At 37.4% G+C, this 25,538-nt stretch overlaps 1 protein-coding gene across 1 annotated transcript in view; it reads right to left on the bottom strand.

Moving 5' to 3' along the window:
- The window catches only part of WARS2 (tryptophanyl tRNA synthetase 2, mitochondrial), an 86,199-nt gene that overhangs the window by 21,438 nt on the left and 39,223 nt on the right, over positions 1 to 25,538 (bottom strand). Inside the window, exon 2 of the mRNA XM_081223628.1 lies at positions 24,770 to 25,027. Coding sequence (XP_081079754.1) covers positions 24,770 to 25,027 — 258 coding nt within the window. The remainder of the gene's footprint in view (positions 1 to 24,769; positions 25,028 to 25,538) is intronic.

Here is a 25,538-nt window from a genome sequence, read left to right as displayed (position 1 = left end):
GGTTTTGCAAATGGAACATAAAGGAATGAAGCTGAATCAGCCCAGGCCTATTTTACTAGCAAGGAATCGCCATCTGGCATAAGATAATTTCTCGTTTTTTTTCCTCAAGTCATGGAGAGGGAAGAGCTGTTTTTCACATGTTTGACAAGGAATCGCTTTTAAAGTTTTGCAAGTTGCTGGGTTGAATCTGTCATCTTTCTTCCAAGAGGCATTTGGGATTCATTGAGGGCAGTGACTTTGACAGCACTGTCCATGCAAATTGCTAACTGCTGCTGTAAACAAACAGCTATCAGACAGAAACAGTAACCCTGGATGGAAGCAAGAGGATTATAGTTGCTTCCAATCACCAAGCAAAACACATTCCCATTAGAACTAATAAAACAAGAGCTGTTTTTTGACATGAAGAAGTAGGAGAGTTTTTTTTTTTCTTCTTTACTGAATTGGGGAAAGGAATAAAAACACAGAATATAACCATGGACATGTGGAAAGAGACAAGATGATTTCTTTCCTTCAACTAGGGCTCAAGAGCTCAGCTTTGGTGATATGCAAACAGCTACCATGATGTCTCCATGAAGTCAAGTATTTTCTAGTAGCTTTTTATTTGGCTATATGGAATGAAACTTATTGAATATTCTGCAGAGATCTTCCTGGTGTTTCCAAATAATGTGGCATTAATTAATTCAATTATCCTTATTTGGGAAAAGTAAGTAAAAGGTCAAAGGCAATTAATTTTCACAATTTATCTATAATATTATAATTTATAATATAAATTAATATATCGTTAATAATTATACAAGAAGGGTAGTACACTTTAGGATTTAGCTCTCTTAATTTATTCATATTCATGGCAACTGCTTGGAAAAGGTCAGACTTCTATCTGGAGAAAAGTGAAAATGGTATTAAATATAGTACATTCTGCCTTATGTTGTGAAATCACAAACAAAATAACAATATAATCTGGTTTAGCCACAGAAAAACAAAAGCATGGAACAATAAGGTGGTCTGTTGACCATCCACAAACAAGTCAGCAGTGATTTAAGATTTCTGACCTCCTAATTATAACAAGTAAAGATATATGTATTCTTCAGCTAACAGCAGTTTTGCCCATCTTGTTCACTGTTGTAAAACAAGAATCTGGCACACAATAGGTGCTCAATAAATATCTGTTGAATGTATGAACAATAACAAAGGCTGCAGAAAGAATGGTTAGGACCAAAAAGAATCCATTCGATTTAGCAATGGACTTGTTGGTGATCCAGGCAAAAGCAGTTTCACGGGAGTGATTGGGATGAATGCTAAATCTGTTACAGAGGGGTGGGTTGAAGCAAGACTAGGAGGCAGAATATGAAGGCAGACATACAAGAAGTATAGCAGAGTGGATAAGAACTCTCTCTCTGAGCTTAGGCTACCAGATCTGAATGCTAGTTCTGCCACTCAGTAGCTGGGTAACCCTGTGTAAATGACTTAACCTCTCTGTGCCTCAGTTTCATCATTTATAAAATGAGATTAACAACAGTATCCACCTGACAGTGCTTAGTACAGTGCCTAGCACACAGTAAGCACTCAGTAAATGGTAGTTATTATGACTATAGATAACTTTTAGGAAGACTCTTTTAACTTTTTATTCTGAGATAATTATAGATTTGCATACAGTTGTAAGAAATAATACTAAGAGATCCAGTATGCCCTTCACCCAGGTTCCCCCAGTGGCAACACCTTGCATAAATATAGTGCAATATCACAACCAGGAAATTGAATTTGATACAATCCATCCACCCTATTTAGATTTCACCAGTTTTACATGTACTACTCATTGTGTGGGTGTATTTAGTTCAATGCAATTTTATCACATGTGTAAGACATTTCTTTTTTAAGGAGTATAGAAATGAAGGTAACTAGTAGGGATTAAGAATAAAAATGTTGTTTTGTTTTTTAAGGGGGGATAGACCTACATCTTCCACTGAAATAGGAGGAGGAGAAATAAATATAGATGAGGATCTATCTTGTGGGATAGGAGTGGAGAGCAGAAAGTGAGAGAACTTCAACTCTAATGCGTTCTGTTATCTCTGAAAACAGAAGACAGGGTGATTGATTAGAAATAAATGGGGTAAGAAATATACTCAGTGGAATTGCTGGGTTTGAAAGGAAGGAATAAAAGATATTTTGGAATAGAGCTGTATCAGACTTGATGCTTTGCTGGTGCTTTTGTGAATGAAAGAGGACAATCATCTGTAAAATACACTCATGGGGAAACACTGGTATTCTTCAGGGTAGACTAAAATGTTCTGCCTAAATATTTAAATTTTTTTTTAAATTTGCAGAAAAACTTAAATCAGTTGATTGCATCTTTCCTTTGGTCAGTAAGGATTTTTAATACGATCTAAAAAGTACCAAACATAAAGCAAAAATCTTGATAAATGAAACTACATTAAAATTAATGACGTCTCTTTATCAAACACCACCATTAAAAGAGGGAAAAAAGGCAAGTCACAGAGTGGGAGGAGCTATCTGCAAACCTATACAGATTATACTGGTACACAGACTATGTAAAGAATACCTACAGGGCTTCCCTGGTGGCGCAGTGGTTGAGAGTCCGCCTGCCGATACAGGGGACACGGGTTTGTGCCCCAGTCCGGGAAGATCCCACATGCCGCGGAGCGGCTGGGCCCGTGAGCCATGGCCGCTGGGCCTGCGCGTCTGGAGCCTGTGCTCCGCAACGGGAGAGGCTACGACAGTGAGAGGCCCGCGTACCACAAAAAAAAAAAAAAAAAAAAAAAAGAATACCTACAAATTTATAAGAAAAAAGCAGATAACCTTATACAAATTGGCCAAGTACATTAAATGCAAATTAAAGTCATACTGTGATACCACTACACCCTCACCAGAATGATTAAAATGAAAAACCGAAAATACTGCCAAGTATGGCAAGGATATTGAGTAAACAGAACTCTTACACAGTGCTGTGGGAATGTAAATTGGTCCACCAACTTTGAAAATTGACTGTATCCACTAATGCTCAGCATTCATATAACATATGACCCAGGTATTCCATTTCTAGGTATATACCTAACAGAAATGTTTACATATGTTCACAAAAATATCTGTGCAAGAGTATACTGTAACAGCCCCATATTGTAAGTAATCCAAATGTCCACCTACAGAGAATGTATAAATTGTGGTATATTCACTCAACGGAATACTACAGCAATGAGGAAGACTGAATTACATTTAACAACAGGAAAGAATCTCACAAACATAATGTTGAATGAAAGAAGACAGACATAAAAGAGTATATACTAAATGGTTCAAATTATATTAAGTTTAAAAACAGGTTATCTTAGGGAAGGGATGTTTAGTGATTGGAAAGGGGCATAAAGAGCAATGCAAGTTACCCATGTAACTTGTACACGGGTGTGTTCAGTTGGTGAAAATAGGTAAAAGGCTTGTAAATCTAACTATACTTGGCCTTGAATAAAAGTTAAAACATTTCTGGTGTTTAAAATAAGGTGGAGGGACTTATGGAATAGCAGAGCAACAACCTCTGAAAATCTGTTCCTCCATAAAAGCAATGAGAACACAAGCAAAAATTGCCAAAGTCAACTTTTACAAAACTCTGGAAAATTAGCCAAAGGCTTGCAATAATCTGAAGAGTATTTATTTAAGAAAAACATCCAAATCCCAGTAAAAACAGAGAGCTTTGTGGCATTTTAACTTGCCCGATTCCCATTAGCCTCTCCCCATATCTGTGGTAGTCATGAAAAGAGCAGCCTAGCAGCCACTGGAAGGAAATATTAGGGTTTGGAGCTCCTCATAAAGATCCAGCCCCAGAGAAGCATCACTACTCGACCTGACAGCTCTCCATTTGGAAAATGGGGAAAAGCCCCATTTGCAGGGCTGGCTATTATTTGACCTGATTAGAGCTCACTCAGTGGGAAAAGCCCTAGCCCTAAGACACTTTTCAAATATAATCATCAGCAATGATTTAATATTACAGCTGCCTGAGGTGCTGATACCAGAAGGAGAAAACAAGAGGCTGTCTAGAAAGCTTAAGGAGAAAAGCTGGGAAATGATATGCTTATAGAGTACTTTGAAAAGACCTGACACATTCCTGGGCCTCCAGCAGGCCACAAGTATGCGCACAGCTGTGCACACGTCCAGGAAAGATCTAAGAAGACCCTAATCTCTTACCTCTAGCTCACCTTGAGGCCCTGTGTAAGCCCTTCACCAAAGGGTTGAAAATATAGGACCAAAGCATTTAGACATTTCTGCTCAATCATTATCTGAGTACTAAGCTAACCCAGCAGAGACTGCAGTGGCCACACATGACTATGAAGACAGACTTTACAGAATTGCTGCAGAAAAGTCACTGAGTAAACATAGCAACAACAAAAATGAACCCTAGGTGGTGGGTGGAGGGCAGATTTCACTAGTGAATTGCCATAAACATTGAAAAAATTAATACCGATTCTTCACAATCTCTTCCAGAAAAATAAAAGATGAGGGCACACTTTCTTTTTTTTTTTTTTTTTTTCTTTTTGCGGTATGCGGGCCTCTCACTGTTGTGGCCTCTCCCGTTGCGGAGCACAGGCTCCGGACGCGCAGGCCCAGAGGCCATGGCTCACGGGCCCAGCCGCTCCGCGGCATATGGGATCCTCCCAGACCGGGGCACGAACCCGTATCCCCTGCATCGGCAGGCGGACTCTCAACCACTGCGCCACCAGGGAGGCCCGGGCACACTTTCTTATTCATTCTAGGAGGCGTGTATTATACTGAAACCAAAACCAGGCAAACACATCACAACAAAAATAACTATAGGCCAATGACATGAATATAGATGCAAAAACCCTCAACGTAATACTAGCAAATTAAATCCAGCAACATATATAAAGAATTACACAACATAATCAAGTGGGATTTATTCCAGAAATGCAAGCTTGGTGTAACATCCAAAAATCGATCAGTGTAATACTACAGTAATTTAGAAAATGTATGGTATAAGGATAGAACATACAGATCAATGGAAAACAAGTGAGAGTCCAGAAGTATATCCTTACCTTTATGGTCAATTGGTTTTCAACAAAGACTCCAAGACAATTCACTGGGGGAAAGAATAGTCTCTTCAACAAATAATGCTAGGGCAACTAAACATCTACAGGCATATATCTACAAGCAAAAGCATGATGTTGTAGCCCTACCTCTCACTATACATAAAACTTAACTCAAGATGGATCACAGACCTCAATATAACAGCCCAAACTATAAACTGCTTAGAAAAAAAATAGGAGTAGGTATTCATGACCTTGGTTAAGCAGTGATTTGTTAGTCCATAGGACACCAATAGAACAAGCAACAAAAGGAAAAAACAGATAAACTGGTCTTCATCAAAATTTTAAAATGTTGTGTTTCACAATAAATGCTGGAGAGGGTGTGGAGAAAAGGGAACACTCTTGCATTGTTGGTGGGAATGTAAATTGATACAGCCACTATGGAGAACAGTATGGAAGTTCCTTAAAAAACTAAAAATAGAACTACCATACGACCCAGCAAAACCATAATTCAAAAAGAGTCATGTACCAAAATATTCACTGCAGCTCTATTTACAATAGCCAGGACATGGAAGCAACCTAAGTGTCCATTAACAGATGAATGGATAAAGAAGATGTGGCACATATATACAATGGAATATTACTCAGCCAGAAAAAGAAACGAAATTGAGTTATTTGTAGTGAGGTGGATGGACCTAGAGTGTGTCATACAGAGTGAAGTAAGTCAGAAAGAGAAAAACAAATACCGTATGCTAACACATATATATGGAATCTAAGGAAAAAAAAAAAGGTCATGAAGTACCTAGGGGTAAGAGGGGAATAAAGACACAGACCTACTAGAGCATGGACTTGAGGATATGGGGAGGGGGAAGGGTAAGCTGTGACAAAGTGAGAGAGTGGCATGGACATATGTACACTACCAAACATAAAATAGATAGCTATTAGGAAGCAGCCGCACAGCACAGGGAGACCAGCTAGGTGGTTTGTGACCACCTAGAGGGGTGGGATAGGGAGGGTGGGAGGGAGGGAGATGCAAGAGGGAAGAGATATGGGAACATATGTATATGTATAACTGATTCACTATGTTATAAAGCAGAAATTAACACACCATTGTAAAGCAATTATATTCCAATAAAGATGTTAAAAAAATTTTTTTAATGTTGTGTCTCAAAGGACACCATCAAGAAAGTGAAAGATTGTTCACAAAATAGAAGTTACTTGCAAATCATGCCTGACAAGGTAGCTGTATCCAGACTACGTAAAAAACTCATAATTCAACAATGAAAAGACAGATAATCCAATTTAAAATGGGCAAAGGATTTGAAAAGACACTTCTTCAAAGAAGATATACAAATGACTAATAAGCACATGAAAAAATGCTCAACATCATTAGTCATTAGGAAATTGCAAATCAAAACCACATTGAAAAAACAACACATTGAGATACCACTTTACACTCACTAGGATACTTAAAATAAAAAAAGACTGACAACAAAAAAATTTGGGGAAAGAAATGAAAAACTTGGAATCCTTATACAGATCTTCCTCAACTTACAATGGGGTTACTTCCTGATAAACCCATCATTGAGTTGAAAATATCCTAAGTTGAAAATGCATTTAATACATCTAACATACACAACATCATAGCTTAGCCTAGCTTACCTTAAACATGCTCAAAACACTTACATTAGCTACAGTTGGGCAAAATTAGCACAAAGTCTGTTTTATAATAAAGTGTTGAACATCTCATGTAATTTATTGAATACTGTACTAAAAGCAAAAAACAGACTGGTTATATGGGTACACAACTGTCCTAAGTGTGTCTGTCAGTTGTTTGCCCTCGTAATCTTGTGGCTGACTGGGAGCTGTGGCTCGCCGCTGATGCCCAGCATCATGAGAGAGTATCAAACTGCGTATTGCTAGCCCAGGAAAATAAAAAAGAAAATTCAAAGTTCGAAGTACCGTTTCTGCTGAATGTTTATTGCTCTTGCACCATTGTAAAGTCGAAAAATTGTATGTTTGAACCATCCTAAGTCAGGGACCCTCTGTACATTGGTGGTAGAACTCTCATACAAAGTAGTGCAGACACTTTCAAAACCCTTTAACAGTCCTTCAAAATGTTAAATATAGAGTCACCATATGACCCAGCAATCCCATTCCTAGATGTATACCAAGATAACCAAAAACATGTAACTATACAAAAACTTTATACACAAGTTCAGAGTAGCATTTTCATGTGGAAAACATCTGGAAAAGTGGAAACAACCCAAATGTTCACTGACTCATCATGAATGAATGAACAAAATGTGGTATAGCCATACAATGGAGTACTACTCCACAATAAAAACAAATGAAGTACTGATAAATATTACAACATAGACAAACCTTGAAAACATTATGTTAAGTGAAAGAAGCCAATCACAAAATCCACTTGTATGAAATGTTCAGAAAAGGCAAACCCATAGAAGACAAAGTGGATTGGAGGTTGCCATGGAGAGGGGAGAGGGGCAATGGGTACTGGGTTTCATCACGGAGTGATGAAAATGCTCTAAACTTGATTGTGGCGATGGATGCACAACTCTGTGAATATACTAAAAGTCATCAAATTGTACACTTTAAATGAGTGAATTGTATGGTATATGAATTTTATCTCACTAAGGCTGTTTAGAAAACTATGCAGGTGGAATTCATCACAACTGTTCTTTGATGCATCATCCATTAATTATTCTGTGGCAATAAAGATAATGTAGTTTGAGTAGTCCTGATTTTCTGATCTTTGGCATGATCTCCACTTTCCTCCAGACAGGAATTTTTCTCCCCACAGGAATAGATGGCCCTCAAATCAAAGAGCCAACTCCAGATCCTTTCAAAACGTGAGTGGGGAGAATGGGTTCTCATCAGTGAAGAAAAAGATGCCAGAGCTGCTGCTGTGTTTGACGAGCCTCCCCTTCTCACTTAAACCCACTCCAATCAGGTTTCACCTCCACTGCTCCACTACAACCCCTCACCACAGTCAGCAATGCTAATGGTTAAGATAAAGTTGTTATCTTACTGGCATATTAAACAGCATTTGACACAAATAATTACTTCTTCCACCTTGATTCACTTTCTTCACTTGGCTCCCCAGACACTGCATTATTGTAGTGTTTCTCCCAGTTTCAATACGTTTTCTTCTCAGTCTCTGTGTGGTTCCTTCTCTTCTCCCTGACCTTAATATTGCAGACACCCAGGTTTTAGTCCTTGTTTCTTTATTTACATTCTTTTTTACACTCACTCTCTTTGCAATTTCATCTCATCTCATGGCTTTAACTACTATCTGTGTAACTGATGACTTCTAAATGTATAACTCTAGCCAGACCTCTTTGCTGAGCTCCAGATTCATATATCCAACTCTCCATTCAGCGTATTTGTGTGGATATCCAATGGACATCTCAAACTCAGTCTACCCAGAACTGAGCTCCTGACCCTCCTTCACAAACCTGCTCTACCACAGCTGTCCTTTCTGTTGGTGGCAACTCTACCCTTCCAGTTACTTAGGCAAAAACCTTGGAGTCATTCTTCACTCCTCTATTTCTCTCATACTCTATGCCTAATCCATCTGCGAATCTTGTTGCTTCTACCTTCAAAATATATTCAGAATCTCTTAGCACTTTCACCTCTTCTGCTGCTACCACTCTGGTCTGAGGCACGATCAACTCTCGCCTGGATTGCTAACTGGTCTCCCTGCTTCCAACCTAGTTACAATGCGGTCTATTCTTAACAATAGCCAAAGTGACCCTTTTAAAACATAGATTGTGTCACTTCTCTGCTCCTCCTGCACTTCCCATTTCCTCAGAGTAAAAGCCGAAGTCCTTACAATGGCCTATCATGATCATCTCCTCCCTTTCAACCCTGTGAGGTCTGGATTCCAATCCTCCTTCTCACCCGCTTTGTTCCCTCTTCTCCAGACATGCTGACTTCCTTGTGTTCCCTGAATACACTAGGCATACTCCCACCTTAGCAGCTTTGCACTGACCCTTTTCTCTGATAGGAATTCTCTTTCCCCAGATATTCATGTCATTAACTCCCTCACATTAAGTCTTTGCTCTAATATTATCTTATCAAGGGGGTTCACGAAGCCATGCTGTTTAAAATAGCAACATGTTTCCCTCAGTGCCACTCCCAATTCCCCTTAATCTTTTTCTATATAACCTATCACCTTCTAATATACTTTATGTTTGGCTTATTCATTATAGTTATTATTTATGTTGTGTTACCCCAACAGAATGTAAGTATTATGGTGGCAAAGATTTTTGTCTGTTTTCTTCACTGATGTAACATGAGTACATAACACAGGACCTAGGACATGGTAAGTGCTCAATAAATATTTATTAAATGAATGAATGAATGAAATTAAAGGTTTATTAATAAGGTGATGTCTAAATAAAGTGTGGCATATTTATATAATGGTACACTATACAACAAATAGAAGAAATGAACTAGATTTAGATGTATGAACATGAGATCACAAAAACATACCGCTGTGTGAAAAAAGAAAATTGCAGAAAGGTTCTACAATATGGTACCACTTGTATCATTTTTTTTAAACTACACAATTAAAAATACTATATTTACTCATGGGATTACACATGAAAACAAGTGTGAAAAATTGGCTGGATTGATATAGGTCAAGTCCAAGATTTGGTTGCCTGGGGATAGAGAAAAGGGATGTAGGGAGGAGGGGTGAAAGGAGTAGACAAGGAAAGAATTAAAGGGTCCTTCAACTTTATTTGTTTAATATAGGAAGTCAAGCAAATATGACAAAATGTCAACAATATTCATCCTTGGTGTTGGGAACATGAATGTCTGTTATATTAGCCCCTGTGTTTTGCTGAATTTAAACTTTTTTCAGAAACATTTAATTAGCAAGGAGAGTACAGGATAGCATGATTCAAAAAAAATACAGCTGCTAGGTATCAATCAAAGCCATTCAAGCAATTAGCTGATTCAGTAAATCTTAGATCAAATGTCTAAGTGTCCCTTAGGTATCAATCAAAGCCATTCAAGCAATTAGCTGATTCAGTAAATCTTAGATCAAATGTCTAAGTGTCCCTTAGGATTTTACTACTTCCTATATAAATGTTATCTTCCCAGGAATCAGGTACTGTAAGTTTTGGTTAGGACACCTGGAAGACTATTCTGACTCACAAATTCCCATTTATCATTTCCTCTGGGAAACTAGCAACTTCACGCTGAGTTATTTTTATTAGACTCTTATCATCCTCATCACAAATCCCCTTAACAGGAACCTTGTTTGAAGATCAATTTAAATTAAAAGAACTCTGTTATCAATGATAAACTCTCACTCTCTTCAACTGGTCTGCCTCCTGTCAGTATTTATGTTTGCCAATGAATATCTATCTGTACACATTTGGATTCTTCTATGCTTTTTTCTTAGTCCAATATTTCCAAAGCTAAATAAGCAGCTTCTATAAGCCTGCTCCAGACTTAAAAGTCACCTCCATCTAAGTCCTACTGATTAGTGTGTATATGTGTGTGTATGTGTATACATATGTACCTCTTTACCTATAGCAGTATATTAGTCAGCTTTTTCTAGGCTATGCTCGGTAACAACCCTAAATAAGCAGCCCACAGCCATGGTTTCTTTCTCATTCACATCACATATTAGTAGCTGTAGGCTGGCTTTTCCTCTGCTTTACATACCTTCTCATTCCAGGACCCAAACTGAAGGAGTTAGAAGGAAGGAAGAACAAGAGAGTTAGAACAAACATGGAATGGCTTGTAAAGATCCTGCTTGGGCATGGTGTATAACATGCTCGCTCACTTTCCATTGGCTAAAGCAAGTCATGTGGACAAGCCCAACATGAGTGGAGTAGGAACAGATGTTTCTCCTATCGAAGGCACTGTCAGTCATGTGGCAATGGATGAGGACATATAATCCTCATACCTATGGGTTAGCAAACTGCTGCTCCCAGGCCAAATCTGACCTGTGGATTGTTTTTATTCAGCCCATGGGTTAAGAATGGTTTTTACATTTTTAAAGGGTAGTCAAATATAAAAAAAGAGAAGAAGGAGAAGGAAAAAGAATTGGAGGAGGAGGAGAGCTGGTGGTGTAGAGGGTGGTGACAGCACATGTGGCCTGCAAAGCCTAAACTACTATCTACACTCTTGCAGAAAAAGTTTTCTGATCATTGTTCTTACAGGAAATGAACATGAATAATTAGGAATGATAACAATCTACCATAAACACGCACCCCCTCAGCAATTCCTACCTTGAGGAAGAATGAGAGCTATCCTGTAGAGGACATGATGGCAAACAGTTTATTGTTGTTTTTATAAAATTTATCTCTTGAGTAAATTTTATGTTAAATTTTCATGTGGGTATATATGATAGCCCCCAAAACTTAGGTCCTAAAAAATAATGAAGATTTTGGGGACTACATTAAATTAAATACTTTTGTTCATCAAAGGACATAACAAAGTGAAAAGGCAACCTGAGAAGTGGGAGAAAATAAAGAACTAACTACCACAACTCAACAACAACAAAAACAACCTGATTAAAAAATGGGCAAAGGACTTGAAGAGTCATTTCTCCAAGGAAGTTATACAAATGGTCAACAAGCATATGAAAAGATGCTCAACATCACTAGACATTAGGGAAATGCAAATTCAAACTATAAAATGAGATATGGCCTCATATCCATTAGGAAGGCTACTATTACAAAAACCCCACAAAACCCAAGAAAACCCACACATACAAAAAAGAAAATAACAACTGTTGATGAGGATGGAGAAATTGGAACCCTTGTGCACTGTTGGTCAGAACATAAAATGGTCCAACTGCTATGGAAAACAGTATGGTGATTCCTAAAAAAATTGAAAATAGATTACCATGTGATCCAGCAATATCACTTGTGGGTTTATACACAAAAGAAACAACAAGAATTCACTGTATAGCACAGGGAACTATATTCAATATCTTGTAATAAACTATAATGGAAAAGAATTAATATAATCAAATCACTTTGCGGTACACCTGAAACTAACACAATAGTGTAAATCAACTATACTTTGATTTAAAAAAAAAAAGAATACAAAGCAGGATCTTAAAGAGCTATTTGTATACTCATGTTCACAACAGCATGATTAAACATAGCCAAAAGGGGGAAGCAACCCAAATACCCACTGACAGATGAATGAATGGATAAACAAAATGTGATATATACACACAATGGAATATTATCCAGCTTTAAAAAGGAAGGCAATTAAGACACATGCTATAGCATAGATGAACCTTGAGGACAGTATGTTAGGTGAAATGAGCCCAGTCACAAAAAGGCAAATACTGTATGATTTTACTTATATGAATTATCTAGAACAGTCAGACTCATAGAGACAGAAAGCAGAATGGTGGTTGCCAGGGTCTGGAGGTTGGGGGGAGGGGAGGAAATTGCTGTTTAATGGGTACAGAATTTCAGTTTTGCAAGATGAAACAGTTCTGGAGATTGGTTGCACAGTAACATGAATATATTTAACACTACTGAACTGTACACTTAAAAAATGGTTAAGATGGTACATTTTATATTCATGTATTTTACCTCAGTTTTAAAAAAAGTCTGTGTAAAGAAAAAATATAAACATATATCTAAGGTTGGGAAAAAGTAGTTAATTTTATGTTATGTGAATTTCATCCCAAATTATTTTAAAAATTCAAGTGGAGGGGCTGGTTAGAGGTAAAAAGGAAAGATCTGGTTTCAGATATGTTGAAATTGAGGTTTTGGAAAGATATCCAGAGAGAGGAGTCTAGAAGATTGCTAGAAACACAAAAAACTAGGAAGAAAGGTTAGGGATAGAGACAAGATTTGAGAGAAAATGGCTGAAAGTTATAGAAGTAGATGAGACTTCAAGAGGGCAGAAAAAAAAATATGGAATAGATCTATCTATGTATCTATCTATGTACCTGTCTATCTGTCTATCTACTTATCTATCTACCTAACTACCTCAGGACAGAATTCTGGAAATTAAAAGGAATGAGCAGTTAATATATCAATGAATCAGAGTAATAAAGAAGTATAAGAAGAAAAGACTAAGCACAGGTAAATTAAGAGGTCACATTGTGCTTCATTAAAAAAAAAAAAAAAAAAAAACCACAACCCTGGGTTGTGTTCTTTATCCTGTAGTATTTAACAAATAAGTACAAAATATGTTTGTAAATGATGTCTCTCCCTACATATATTTGTTGTTGTTTTGATTTGGATAAATAATGTTTAAACAAGGAAAAACATGAATTAAAAACAAACAAAAATGATGAAAGTCTTAAATCATAAGATGATTTTCATATTCTTATTTTAAACTCTTTATAACTCTTGACTAAAATTCCCTAAAACTCTTGGCAGTAAAGATCCCTTCAGTCTAATTCAAAGCACTATCCTTGGCAAAGCTGCTCTCTTTATTTAAAAAATTAATTTATTAATTTATTTTTATTTTTAGCTGCGTTGGGTCTTCATTGCTGTGCACGGGGTTTCTCTAGTTGTGGTGAGCGGGGGCTACTCTTCATTGTGGTGCGCAGGCTTCTCATTGTGGTGGCTTCTCTTGTTGTGGAGCATGGGCTCTAGGCGCGTGGGCTTCAGTAGTTGTGGCACATGGGCTCAGTAGTTGTGGCGCATGGGCTTAGTTGTTCTGTGGCATGTGGGATCTTCCCGGACCAGGACTCAAACCCATGTCCCCTGAATTGGCGGGCAGATTCTTAACCACTGTGCCACCAGGGAAGTCCCAGAGCTATTCTCTTTTAATACTTTCCTTGGAGTGGGGTCAACAGTTGCAACACTTGGTTTCATGGGGCTTTTTGCTGGTTTTACAAGAAGTTTAGGAAACATGTTACAACAGCAAACAAAATAATTAGTTTACTGACTAAACTTGTGAGCAGGTTGTTTCTTGGTTTCATTGTGAATGGGTGACTCAAAGCTCAGATGAAATTTTTATGCCATATTTATTTTGCCTTTGTCATTTTAAATGTTGGAATGACAACTATATTGAACTACCTGAAGTGTTCTCACACAGTTCTGTGGGTTCTTCTTTTCTTTTGACTTATACATCCTAAGTGCCTACTCATTAAAAATTTTTTTTTTAAAACTAAATCAACTTTAGTGAGGCATAATGTACAAACAATAAGATGGACCCATTTTAGCTGCTCAGTCCAAGGAGTTCTGACAAATCTTTACATGTGTAACCATCACACCAGTCAAGATATAGAACAGTTCAATGTCCCCCCAAAGTTCCCTCACACAGCTTTACAGTTAATTCCTCACCCTTCCTTCACCCCTGCTCCTGGAAACCACTGATCTGTTTTTTGTTATTATGGATTAGTTCTGCCTATTCTAGAATATCATATAAATGTTAGTATATAATATGAATTCTTCTGTTCTTGGCTTCTTTCAGCATAATGTTTCTGCTATTCCTTCATGTTGTTACAGACTCCTTTTCACTGTTTAATAATATTCCATTAATTGAATATTCTACAATTATTTATTCATTCATTGATGGACATTTGGGTTGTTTTTAGTTTGGAACTATTGTGAGCAAAAACACTATGAACATTTACGTACAAGTCATTTTGCAGACAATGTTTGCATTTCTCTTTGATAAATACCTAGGAATGAAATTGCTGTGTCACTTGGTAAGTATATGTTTAATTTTATAAGAAATTGTTATTTTATACTCTTAACAGCAATGTATGAGTTCATGTTGTTCCACATCCTTACCAAAACTTAGCACTATCAGTATTTTTAATTTTAGTCATTCGAGTGGGTAAAATGGTTTTTAGAAAAAGAGTCATGTATTTGGAAATTAAAACACATATTTCTAAATAAATCACAGATCAAACAAGAAATAATAGAAATTAGAAATCATTTACAAATGAGTTATAGTGAAAATACTATATATCACAACTTTGTAGATGCTGATAAAACAGTACTTAGAAGGAAGTGAGTATTTATAATTATATTAGAAAAGAAGAATGGCTAAAAATTAATGAGGTCCACTTAAGAAGTTAGAAAAATAACAACAAAGTAATTTCAAAGAAAACAGAAGAGAGGAAACAATGAAACTAATGAAATAGAAAAGAAAGATATAGGGAGGGAGATGCATGAGGGAAGGGATGTGGGAACAGATGTATATGTATGACTGATTCACTTTGTTATAAAGCAGAAACTAATTAAAAAAAAAAAAAAAGAGAAATCTAGAAACAATAAATGCTGGAGAGGGTGTGGAGAAAAGGGAACACTCTTGCACTGCTGGTGGGAATGTGAATTGGTACAGCCACTATGGAGAACGGTATGGAGGTTCCTTAAAAAACTACAAATAGAACTACCATATGACCCAGCAATCCCACTACTGGGCATATACCCTGAGAAAACCATAATTCAAAAAGAGACATGTACCAAAATGTTCATTGCAGCTCTATTCACAATAGCCCGGAGCTGGAAACAACCTAAGTGTCCATCATCGGATGAATGGATAAAGAAGATATGGCACATATATACAATGGAATATTACTCAGCCATAAAAAGAAACGAAACTGAGCTATTTGTAATGAGGTGGATAGACCTAGAGTCTGTCATACAGAGTGAAGTTAGTCAGAAAGAGAAAGACAAATACCGTATGCTAACACATATATACGGAATTTAAAAAAAAAATGTCATGAAGAACCTAGGGGCAAAACGGGAATGAAGACGCAGACCTACTTGAGAATGGACTTGAGGATATGGGGAGGGGGAAGGGTGGGCTGTGACAAGGCGAAAGAGAGGCATGGACGTGTATACACTACCAAACGTAAGGTAGATAGATAGTGGGAAGCAGCCGCAGAGCACAGGGAGATCAGCTCGGTGCTTTGTGACCGCCTGGAGGGGTGGGATGGGGAGGGTGGGAGGGAGGGAGATGCATGAGGGAAGGGATGTGGGAACAGATGTATATGTATGACTGATTCACTTTGTTATAAAGCAGAAACTAATTAAAAAAATAAATAAATAAACTTAAAAAAAAATGGAAAAAAAAAATATATCACATGAAAACAGTTAAAAAAAAAAAAAAAAAAAAAGAAAAGAAAGATATGATAGAGAGGCTCACAAACCAAAAATGCAAATTAAAACAACGAGATAGCATATTCTATCCTTCATAATGGCAAAAATAAAATGTCTAATTATACCAAATATTGCCATAGACCAAAAGGAACTCTTCACTTGTTGGGAATGTAAATTGGAATACCAATTTGGAGAGCAATCTAGCAATATCCACTAACACTGATGATATATATACATGTCAAATATCCTCATGATTCCACTCTTATGTATGTACACCTAGAAAAGCCTTTCAGATGTACACAAAAAGCATACAGAAGTATGCCTACTGTGGTATTATTTGCAGTAACAAAAAAGTTGGAAAAAATCTAAATATCCTTTGCCAGGAAAATAGATAAATAAATTGTGATAGAGCCAGACAATGGAATATTGTAGAGCAGTCAAAATGAATAAATCTCAAACACATAACTAATGTTGCACACAAAAATATAGATGTAAGAAGATATGTGCAGCATGATGCTATTTACATAAAGTTTTAAAACATACAAAATAAATGATATGGATTGTTATGGCCAAATTATATGCAATACAAATAGAAACACATATATGGGAATGATGAGTATTAAATTCAGTATAGTGGTTACCTCTGGGGAGGCAGGAAACAGAATGGGATTAGAGAGAGCTAAACAGAAAGTTTCGACTGTACTTGTAACATTTGATAGACACATATACACTATTGACACTATGCATAAAACAGATAACTAATGAGAACCTACTGTATAGCACAGGGAACTCTACTCAGTGCTCTGTGGTGACCTAAATGGGAAGGAAATCCAAAAAAGAGGGGATATAAGTATACATATAGCTGATTCACTTTGCTATACAGTAGAAACTAACACAACATTGTAAAGCAACTGTACTCCAATAAAAATTAATTAAAAAAAACCCCAGAAACTACATGCAGCAAGTATGCCAAAAGGTTAGCATTTCAAAAAGCAGCCATTTGCCTTCATACTTTTCTGAATGTCTGAAATATTTCTTAAAAAGTCCTGAAAAACCTTTGATAACAAACTCCTGTGAAAATATTTTGTTATTGAGTATAAAGACAGGCACTGTCATTAATTTGATCTCCACCTTCCAAATCCACTCTACCCTTAAACAAATCAAGGAGCCTGGGGTGGGGACAGTATGTGTGTGGTGATGTAGGGTGAGAGAGAAAGTTAACATCTGCCAGGAATTATACATCATATTATTTAAATATCCCTGTTATAGACATTAAAAAGGGGGTTCAGAGAGCTTCAGTAACTTGCCCAGTGTGTCACTACAAGAAGAGATCACAGTGAGATTCAAACTGTATCTGGCTTCAAAGCCCACACTCTTTCCACTACTGCCCTGATAGTAAAAAATAACTCTTCTTGGAGGTGTCATTAAGATATGACCTAACCCTGTTGTCCAGGATGTAAGCAGCACAAATACTACAGCTTCTCATCAAGTCACACATGAGTATAGATCTAGGCAAGGAAGTGGTACTAGTGGAAACTTTTTAGAGAAGGAAATAACATGAGGAGTTTGAGTTATATAATAATTTTCCTAACTTCTCTTTATTAGTTATGCCATGGGCCACTTAGAACTTTTGTCTCTCCCTGGAAACTTTGGAAGTAACACCAATTTTACCAATGGATTCCTCAAGACCATTAACCTATATAGAGGTTTGTTTGCTTCCTTCCTATTACGAGTTGAAGGTACACCTGTTGTTGGTAGCCTAACAACTTGAGAGTTTAACAAATACAAGTATGTACTCAAATATGCTTCCAAAATTACTAGGATAAGTGAAAACACAAAAGATCCTCTGTCCTAGTTTAGGCTTTGGCTTTTTACCTCTAAGATAAGGGACAATGAATGGGTCAGGTACAACTTTTGTTTGTATTCAGTGAGCCAAGATTCATGTAGTCAGTTCCTTTGGCCCTTATTCAGAAATTGGTTCCTCCATAGCCCCCTTTCCTTTATTATTATTATTGATTTTAGTTTCCTGGGAAACAAAACCTACCTCTAATTAGAGAATGAGGCCACATTCCAAAGCTGCAGATTCCATTCTTCTCCCTGGACTCTTCCCTGGACTGTTTTGGACCCTCTGTAACATGATGTCTGATGGTCGAAACTGTCCTTTTCTCCCAGCCTTGGCAGAAAGCCAGTGCCTAAAGCTATGAACTCCAGCTTTTATCTTCCATCTGCAGGGTGATTCAATCCCAAGCAAAGTAACAACTAAAGATGTGGAAACATGCACCTCAGAGGCAGCTGTGGGAATCAGATTGGATCTGCACTCGGGCCTGCTAGAAATAAGAGACCACTGACTTTGGCATTGGCATGGAAACCTCTGCCAAACACACACATAAGCAGGCGATCCCTCTCCCTCTCCCTCCCACTCTCTCTCTCTCACTCACACACACACACATGCGCGCATGCACACACACACACACATGCGCACGTGCACACACACACACCTTTCAGAGGAGAGGCTCTGTAAAATTCCCCACATATGGCAAACATATTGTAGGGGAAGCACCATGACTAGAGGCCGGTGGGAAAGAAAGAAAAAGAAAATAATGAGAAAAATCTTCAGTAAGTCTAAATCGTTCCAGTCAGACCGCTGAGAAAGAATGCAAAGGACTGGAGATTAAAATTATTGGTAAAATCAGCATTATAACATAGCTAAACTCTTTCCCTATTTCAAATAATTACTAGAACTTACTCTGGTGTCCAACAATGGTACCTGGGGAACTAGTCTTTATATTTATCTGTAAGTACTTTGCTTAACACAATGGATATACATGAAAAGAGCCCTTACATAATATAAAAGATATTTTTCTCTAACTCACAATTTCAAAAATTCTTCATTTTACTTAGAAATAATTGTCTGTGAGGAGATGCAGTTATAACTAATTTTAACTGGTATTGGCTCCCAACACTTTAATTCTAATTATTTTCTAAATTCCTATCATATTCAGTGATCAACTAAATGCTTAAATGTACTGCAAAATTCCCAATATAAAGAAACTAACAATAAAAACCTTGTTAAAATTACACAAATAATCTCTAATTTATGTTTTATAAGTTAAGAATTGATTTATCAAATTTTCTCAAAATAAAACCAGAAGAGGGGCTTCCCTGGTGGTGCAGTGGTTAGGAATCTGCCTGCCAATGCAGGGGACACAGGTTCGAGCCCTGGTTCGGGAAGATCTCACATGCCGTGGAGCAACTAAGCCCATGCACCTAGAGCCCGTGCTCCGCAACAAGAGAAGCCACTGCAATGAGAAGCCCGCGCACCGCAACGAAGAGTAGCCCCTGCTCGCCGCAACTAGAGAAAGCCCACGCGCAGCAACGAAGACCCAACACAGCCAAAAATAAATAAATAAAATAAATAAATTTATAAAAACAAACAAACAAACAAAAAACCCAGAAGAAAATACTCTAACTTTTGCTTTAAAGAATTATTGGTAAAAGTTAATCAGGTCATTTGAACACAAAATAACCTGTGATAAAAAGTGGTGGAGTGGAAGAAACACTGACCTGATGTTCTCAGGGGCCTCATGCTTAAGGGCTTTCTAGTAACTGAGTTTAAATTTTTACCTTGAGGGTGGGAGAGAGGTGCTGATGTATTTTAAGTAGAAAGATGACCATGGCTACAGTGTGGGGAATGGACCATCTATTTGTGAGACTGAAGCAGGAGTGAGAGGGTAATTTAGTAGTCCAGGGTCTTCAGGTCAGCTCTGGCTCTGCACTGCCCCTCTGCCATCAGCTCCTGAGGCAAAGGCATGGTGGGAGACAGAAAAATGTCCTCTCCCCATGAGTACAGATCTTCCTCAACTTACAAAGGGCTTACGTCTTGATAAAAACATGGTTAAGGGCTTCCCTGGTGGCGCAGTGGTTGAGAATCTGCCTGCTAATGCAGGGGACACGGGTTCGAGCCCTGGTCTGGGAGGATCCCACATGCCGCGGAGCAACTAGGCCCGTGAGCCACGACTACTGAGCCTGCGCGTCTGGAGCCTGTGCTCCGCAACAAGAGGCCGCGATAGTGAGAGGCCCGCGCACCGCGATGAAGAGTGGCCCCCGCTTGCCACAACTAGAGAAAGCCCTCACACAGAAATGAAGACGCAACACAGCAAAAATAAATTAATTAATTAATAAAAACTCCTACCCCCAACATCTTCTTTAAAAAAAAAAAAAAAAAACATGGTTAAGCTGAAAATATTCTAAGTTGAAAATGCATATAAATACACCTAACCTACCGAACATCATAGCTTCACCGTGCTCAGAACACTTACATTAGCCCTATAGTTGGGCAAAATCATCCAGCACAAAGCCTATATTATAATAAAGTGTCAAATATCTCATGTAATTTATTGAATACTGTACTGAAAGTGAAAAACAGAATGGTTGTGAGTGTCTCGGTTGTTTACCTTTGTGATCTCGCAGCTGACCTGGAGCTGCAGCTCCCTGCTGCTGCCCAGTACCACAAGAGAATATCGTACTACGTATTGCCAGCCTGGAAAAAGATCAACATCCAAAATTCAAAGTACAGTTTCTACTGAATGCATATTGCTTTCAAACCATCATAAGTTGAACCACTGTAAGTCAGAAACTGTCTATATAGCTTCCAAAAGTAGTGTCTTAGGAAGAAAAAAAGAGTCCTGGATTTGCCACCTACAAGCTGTTATGATCTCAGGTAGCTAATTAAGAAGATATTATTAAGCATTTACTAAGTACCAGGCACCTCTCAGAGATTTTCTAATTACTTAATCTCTTTATACCTTAATTTATTCATCTGTGACAAAACAGTAATGCCTAACTCATGCACTGTTTTGGAGATTAAAAGAGAGGTCATATACATGAAACGGCTGGTAAATCTTACGTGTTTAAAGATGCTCTATTTTCTTTTCAATCCCCCTCTACTGAAAACTCCACAGGTTGATAAAGACAGTTGTTAATTAATTGACTTTTGGATAGCAAGACATAAAATACAAACACCATGATGATTCTTTCACCTACTAGAACATGGCAAATATGGGGCCAGGTCTTTAAAATAATAATTGTTTCAAGGTGACTAGTTTAGTTAAAATAATTCTACTTGAGAATGGTCCTAAGAAGCAAAAGCCAATACACACCTTCACAGTTTCAAGATAAAGCATCAGGAAGAATTTCCCATCATCCTCTATGAACAGCTTGAAGCTTTACAGCATTCTAGAGGAACTGATATCTAGGCACTCCTTTCTAGGCACTCCATAGGCACTAAGTAAGCATCGTTTCTAGTCAAACTATTATAAATGGTGATAAGCAACTATGTAGGATGGCAGTTTATAGCCATTAAACATCAGCTAACACAGATTAGTGAAAAGAGGAAGCACAAAAAATTAAGGTTTATTTTTATGTCCAAAAGAGCTAATTTTATAGCAAATAAATGAAAACCTGATGAACATATCAAAGGCATGAAAAAAGTGGGAGCATACAAATGAACTTATCTACAAAACAGAGACAGACTCACAGACACAGAGAACAGACTTGTGGTTGCCAATGGGGAAGGGGAGTGGGGGAGGGATGGAGTGAGAGTTTGGAGTTAGCAGATGCAAACTAGTATATATAGAATGCATAAACAACAAGGTGCTACTGTACAGCACAGGGAACTATATTCAATATTTATGTAATAAACCATAATGGAAAAGAATATAAAAAAGAATGTTAAATGAATCACTTTGCTGTATAGCAGAAATTAACACAACACTGTAAATCAACTATACTTCAATTAAAAAAATACATACCACATCAGGAAAAAAAAAAAAAAGAAAAAAGTGGGCGCATCAAAACCAAAGTTTAAACATTTTTTTTAAGTGCAGAAGGATTAACTTTACAGGAAATAAAACTTGATCAACAAATCAAAAGGCATGAAATAAAAAGAGACTTTAAGATCCATAATCAAATGTGATGCATAGACCTTGGTTGGATCATCATTCCAACAAGACAACATTTTGGAAGACATTTTGGGAGAATCAGCATAATTTGAACATGGACTGGGTATTAGATGATAATATGGAATTATCATTAAATTGTTAGGTGTGATGACAGTATTGTGGTTATGTAAGAAAATTTCCTTAGTTTATAGAGAGGCATGCTGAAATATTTAGGGCATGAAATGTCATGATGTGTGGTATCTGTTATAAAATACTTCAACAAAGAAAACAACATTGGCGAGACAAATCACAAAATGTTAGTAAATGATGGGGGTAGAGTATACTCTTCTCTCTACTCTTCTGCATATATTTAAAGTTTTCTTTATTAAATATTTTAAAAAGGAAAGAAAACCTGATAAAATATCCAGTCCATCCATTGAGTTGTAATAAGGTTGGTTGCCTGAGTTAAAGAAGGAAATGGCCCAGACCAAGCATGTCTTGAGGACAGAAAGACACCTGAGGAAGTCTTTAATACTGTCTTTGTGGGACAAATTGTGGAATGTGGGCTGATGAGTACTTCCTTCAAATTTTACTGGCAAACTATTGAAATTCCCCCAAGGGAGCTGAAGTCAGGGATGGTAGGAGGGGGAACTGGGAGCCAATTTAGAGGCCACTGAGGAAACAGGCAACACCAGTTGCCTCCACTCTCTGACCTAGACCCACATAATGAGCTCACTAGTTTGGGAACCAGTGAGCTCATTATGTAACATAAAAACACCAAAGGGAAGGTGAATTTTTTTATCCCTCACTTATGAGAACGTTCTTACAAAGTCTCCCATACTGTGTGTTACTCTTTCAATTGCTATTTTGAACAACAATGTACCATGTGGAAGAAGATACCTCAATTACTGCAAATTTTATACATTTATGGAGGTCACTGCCAAAAATCCTTTACAAAGGAGAACATTTTTAGAATATGGTAATCATTTCTGGGGCTATGAGCTCAAAGTGCAAGTACTGGATGTGATTGTAAATAAGCCTTTAATTTTAAAGGTCACTTTAAAAAGCAACTGACAAGTGGAGATTAGACATTTTCACCTACAAGAAGTATGGAAATAAGTACTGAGAATACAATTTTTAAAAAGAATATCACATAAGGATCAAAAGAGAGCTTGTATCAAAAACAGCTAAGATGGAGTGAAGATGGTATGCTTTGGAAAATGCATTGGGTGACTCCAAAACTGGCTCTAATGATGACCAGCATTATAATGTCAGAGATGGATGTGAAGAGTTTAGATAAACATTGTTTCATGAAATATGAGAGGCACCTTCCTTTCAGAGAGAAGGTAGGAGTGCTTCTGAGGTAGGACAACCAAGAGGGTGAGAGATCTAGGGTAAGCTAGTTTGAAGAAGGTAAGGCCTATGGAACAAGGACCTGGAGGGTAAGGATGGTGCACAATTAATGTCTCCAAGTTTGGAAGAGTAGTCATGTGGAAGACAGAGTTGATTTATTATGCATTTTTAGCGAGAAGTTAAATGAGTGGCTAGAAGTTAGAGGGAGGCGGGTGTTTGCTCAATATAAGCAAGTACTTGATAACAATTACATCTGTCCAAGATTGAATCTGAAAAGTCATACGTAAGGAAAGGCTTCCTGACCAACTGTATAAAAGGAAATTGAGGTAAATTGCCTTTATGGTCATTTTAATGATTAGATTCCATTATTCTATCACATTATCTCTAAGCTGGTAACAAGTTTAAGTTGATAACTGCATTTATTTTTTGAAGATACTTTTTTCATTGATTACATATTTTTAAATGGTTGCTCTGTGTGAATCATTACATTAAGTTCTGTGGGTGATTAAATATATAGAAAAATAATGATTGTCAGAAGTTTATGATCAAGAAAGGAGTTGTACACATGTATAACATGTTCCACACATGCATACATGTCAACATGTGCCAAAACATGTATAACATACCATCCTTGGCTGGGGCTTTGTTACCAGGTTAAAGCAGACATGTAATAAGGGCATGATCCAGTTAAAATTTTCACCTTCTTTGCTAGGGAGTCTCTTAAGTGCCTTGTCTCTAGTCCAGGTTATCTGCCTGCCCAAGAGAAAACTGATTCATCAATAGTAAAGATATGAGTCAAATATTTTGGCTTTGTTCTAAAGCCTTTCTTGGCTTGGACTCAAGACACTGGACATTGTCTTCCAATTTCCCAGCTAGTTCTCTCAAATCTTCTCAAAAATTATTATACGAAGAATGAACAATGGGAATTATCCAATAGACCTTCCAAATGCAATACCCAATAAAGCAACATTGTAGTTATGTAAAACCATCAGTCGCTAAATTCTATCCCTCATCACCAGGAGACTAGTCAACAGCATGAATTCATCTGTTTGAATGCAACCCAGTACAGAAAAACAATTCCAGGGTTAGAAGTACTAATGGGATACAACTTTTTGGTTTATGAAGCATTATAAACTTACCTAGTACAGTGGAGGGAAAGTTGAAAATACTATTGCATTATAATAATACTCAATGATATGAATATAGGGAAAACATGAAAATGAAACAGTCACATTTGATGAAGTCACACTTGAAGGGTCAAAAAAAAAATCAAAAACAGGAGCTATATAAACCATTCGATTTTTTCCTCAATCTGAAAATAAATGTTTTCTTGGTTCTAATCTGAGAAACTGACCTGAGATTGCTGGAACAGGATGCTCTTCTCTGGGTTTATGCCGCAGGCGAGAAGAGCAGCCGTCATGTCCAAGATGCTCTGCCGGAGGACGGCTGGGTCTTGGGGGACAGTAATGGAATGTAGGTCAACGATGCTGTACAGCACGGAGTCATGCTCGTCCTGTAATCTCACCCAGCTCTCAATGGCTCCCAGGTAATTGCCGAGGTGGGGGATTCCTGTAGGCTGAATGCCAGAAAATATTCGCTTCACGGAATCTTTCTGGAACAAAGGAAAACAAACAAAATTGCTTTTGAAGCAGAATCTATGAATCCTATGCCCATGTTTGATGGCTACGCAATTTTTTTAACTGCAATCTGACAGTCATCATCCTTAAATGCATTTATTTTGTAAAGCACTATGTTAGGTGCTATTAGGAGACAGAAATGATATTAAAAAAATCTTTTTTGGCACTCAAAAGCTTACAAACACAAAGGCACATAAGAAAAGGTCTGTATCTCCAATCTAACTGGAGATAGAGGATATGCTTATGAAAATAAAATAACAGTACAGTATGACAACACAATTGTGACTGGTTTGGAAAGGTAAATAGTAGGGTACAGGCAAGAGTTCCCAAGAGGAAAAGATGACTGTGGTTCTGGTGGTCAGTTACAGAGACTTCAGACATAGAATCAAATTTCACTGGAGATTAAAGGAGTTCCAGGGGTTTTTCACGTGACTTCATTCATTTTGCAGTTAAGGCAATGAAGGCCTTAGCATTAGGGCTAAAGGC

The sequence above is a fragment of the Mesoplodon bidens genome (assembly GCF_964165515.1).
Source record: "Mesoplodon bidens genome assembly, chromosome: 2".
Taxonomy (NCBI): domain Eukaryota; kingdom Metazoa; phylum Chordata; class Mammalia; order Artiodactyla; family Ziphiidae; genus Mesoplodon; species Mesoplodon bidens.
Note: the sequence above shows the minus strand (reverse complement) of the source record. Positions and strands in the feature narration are given on the sequence as shown.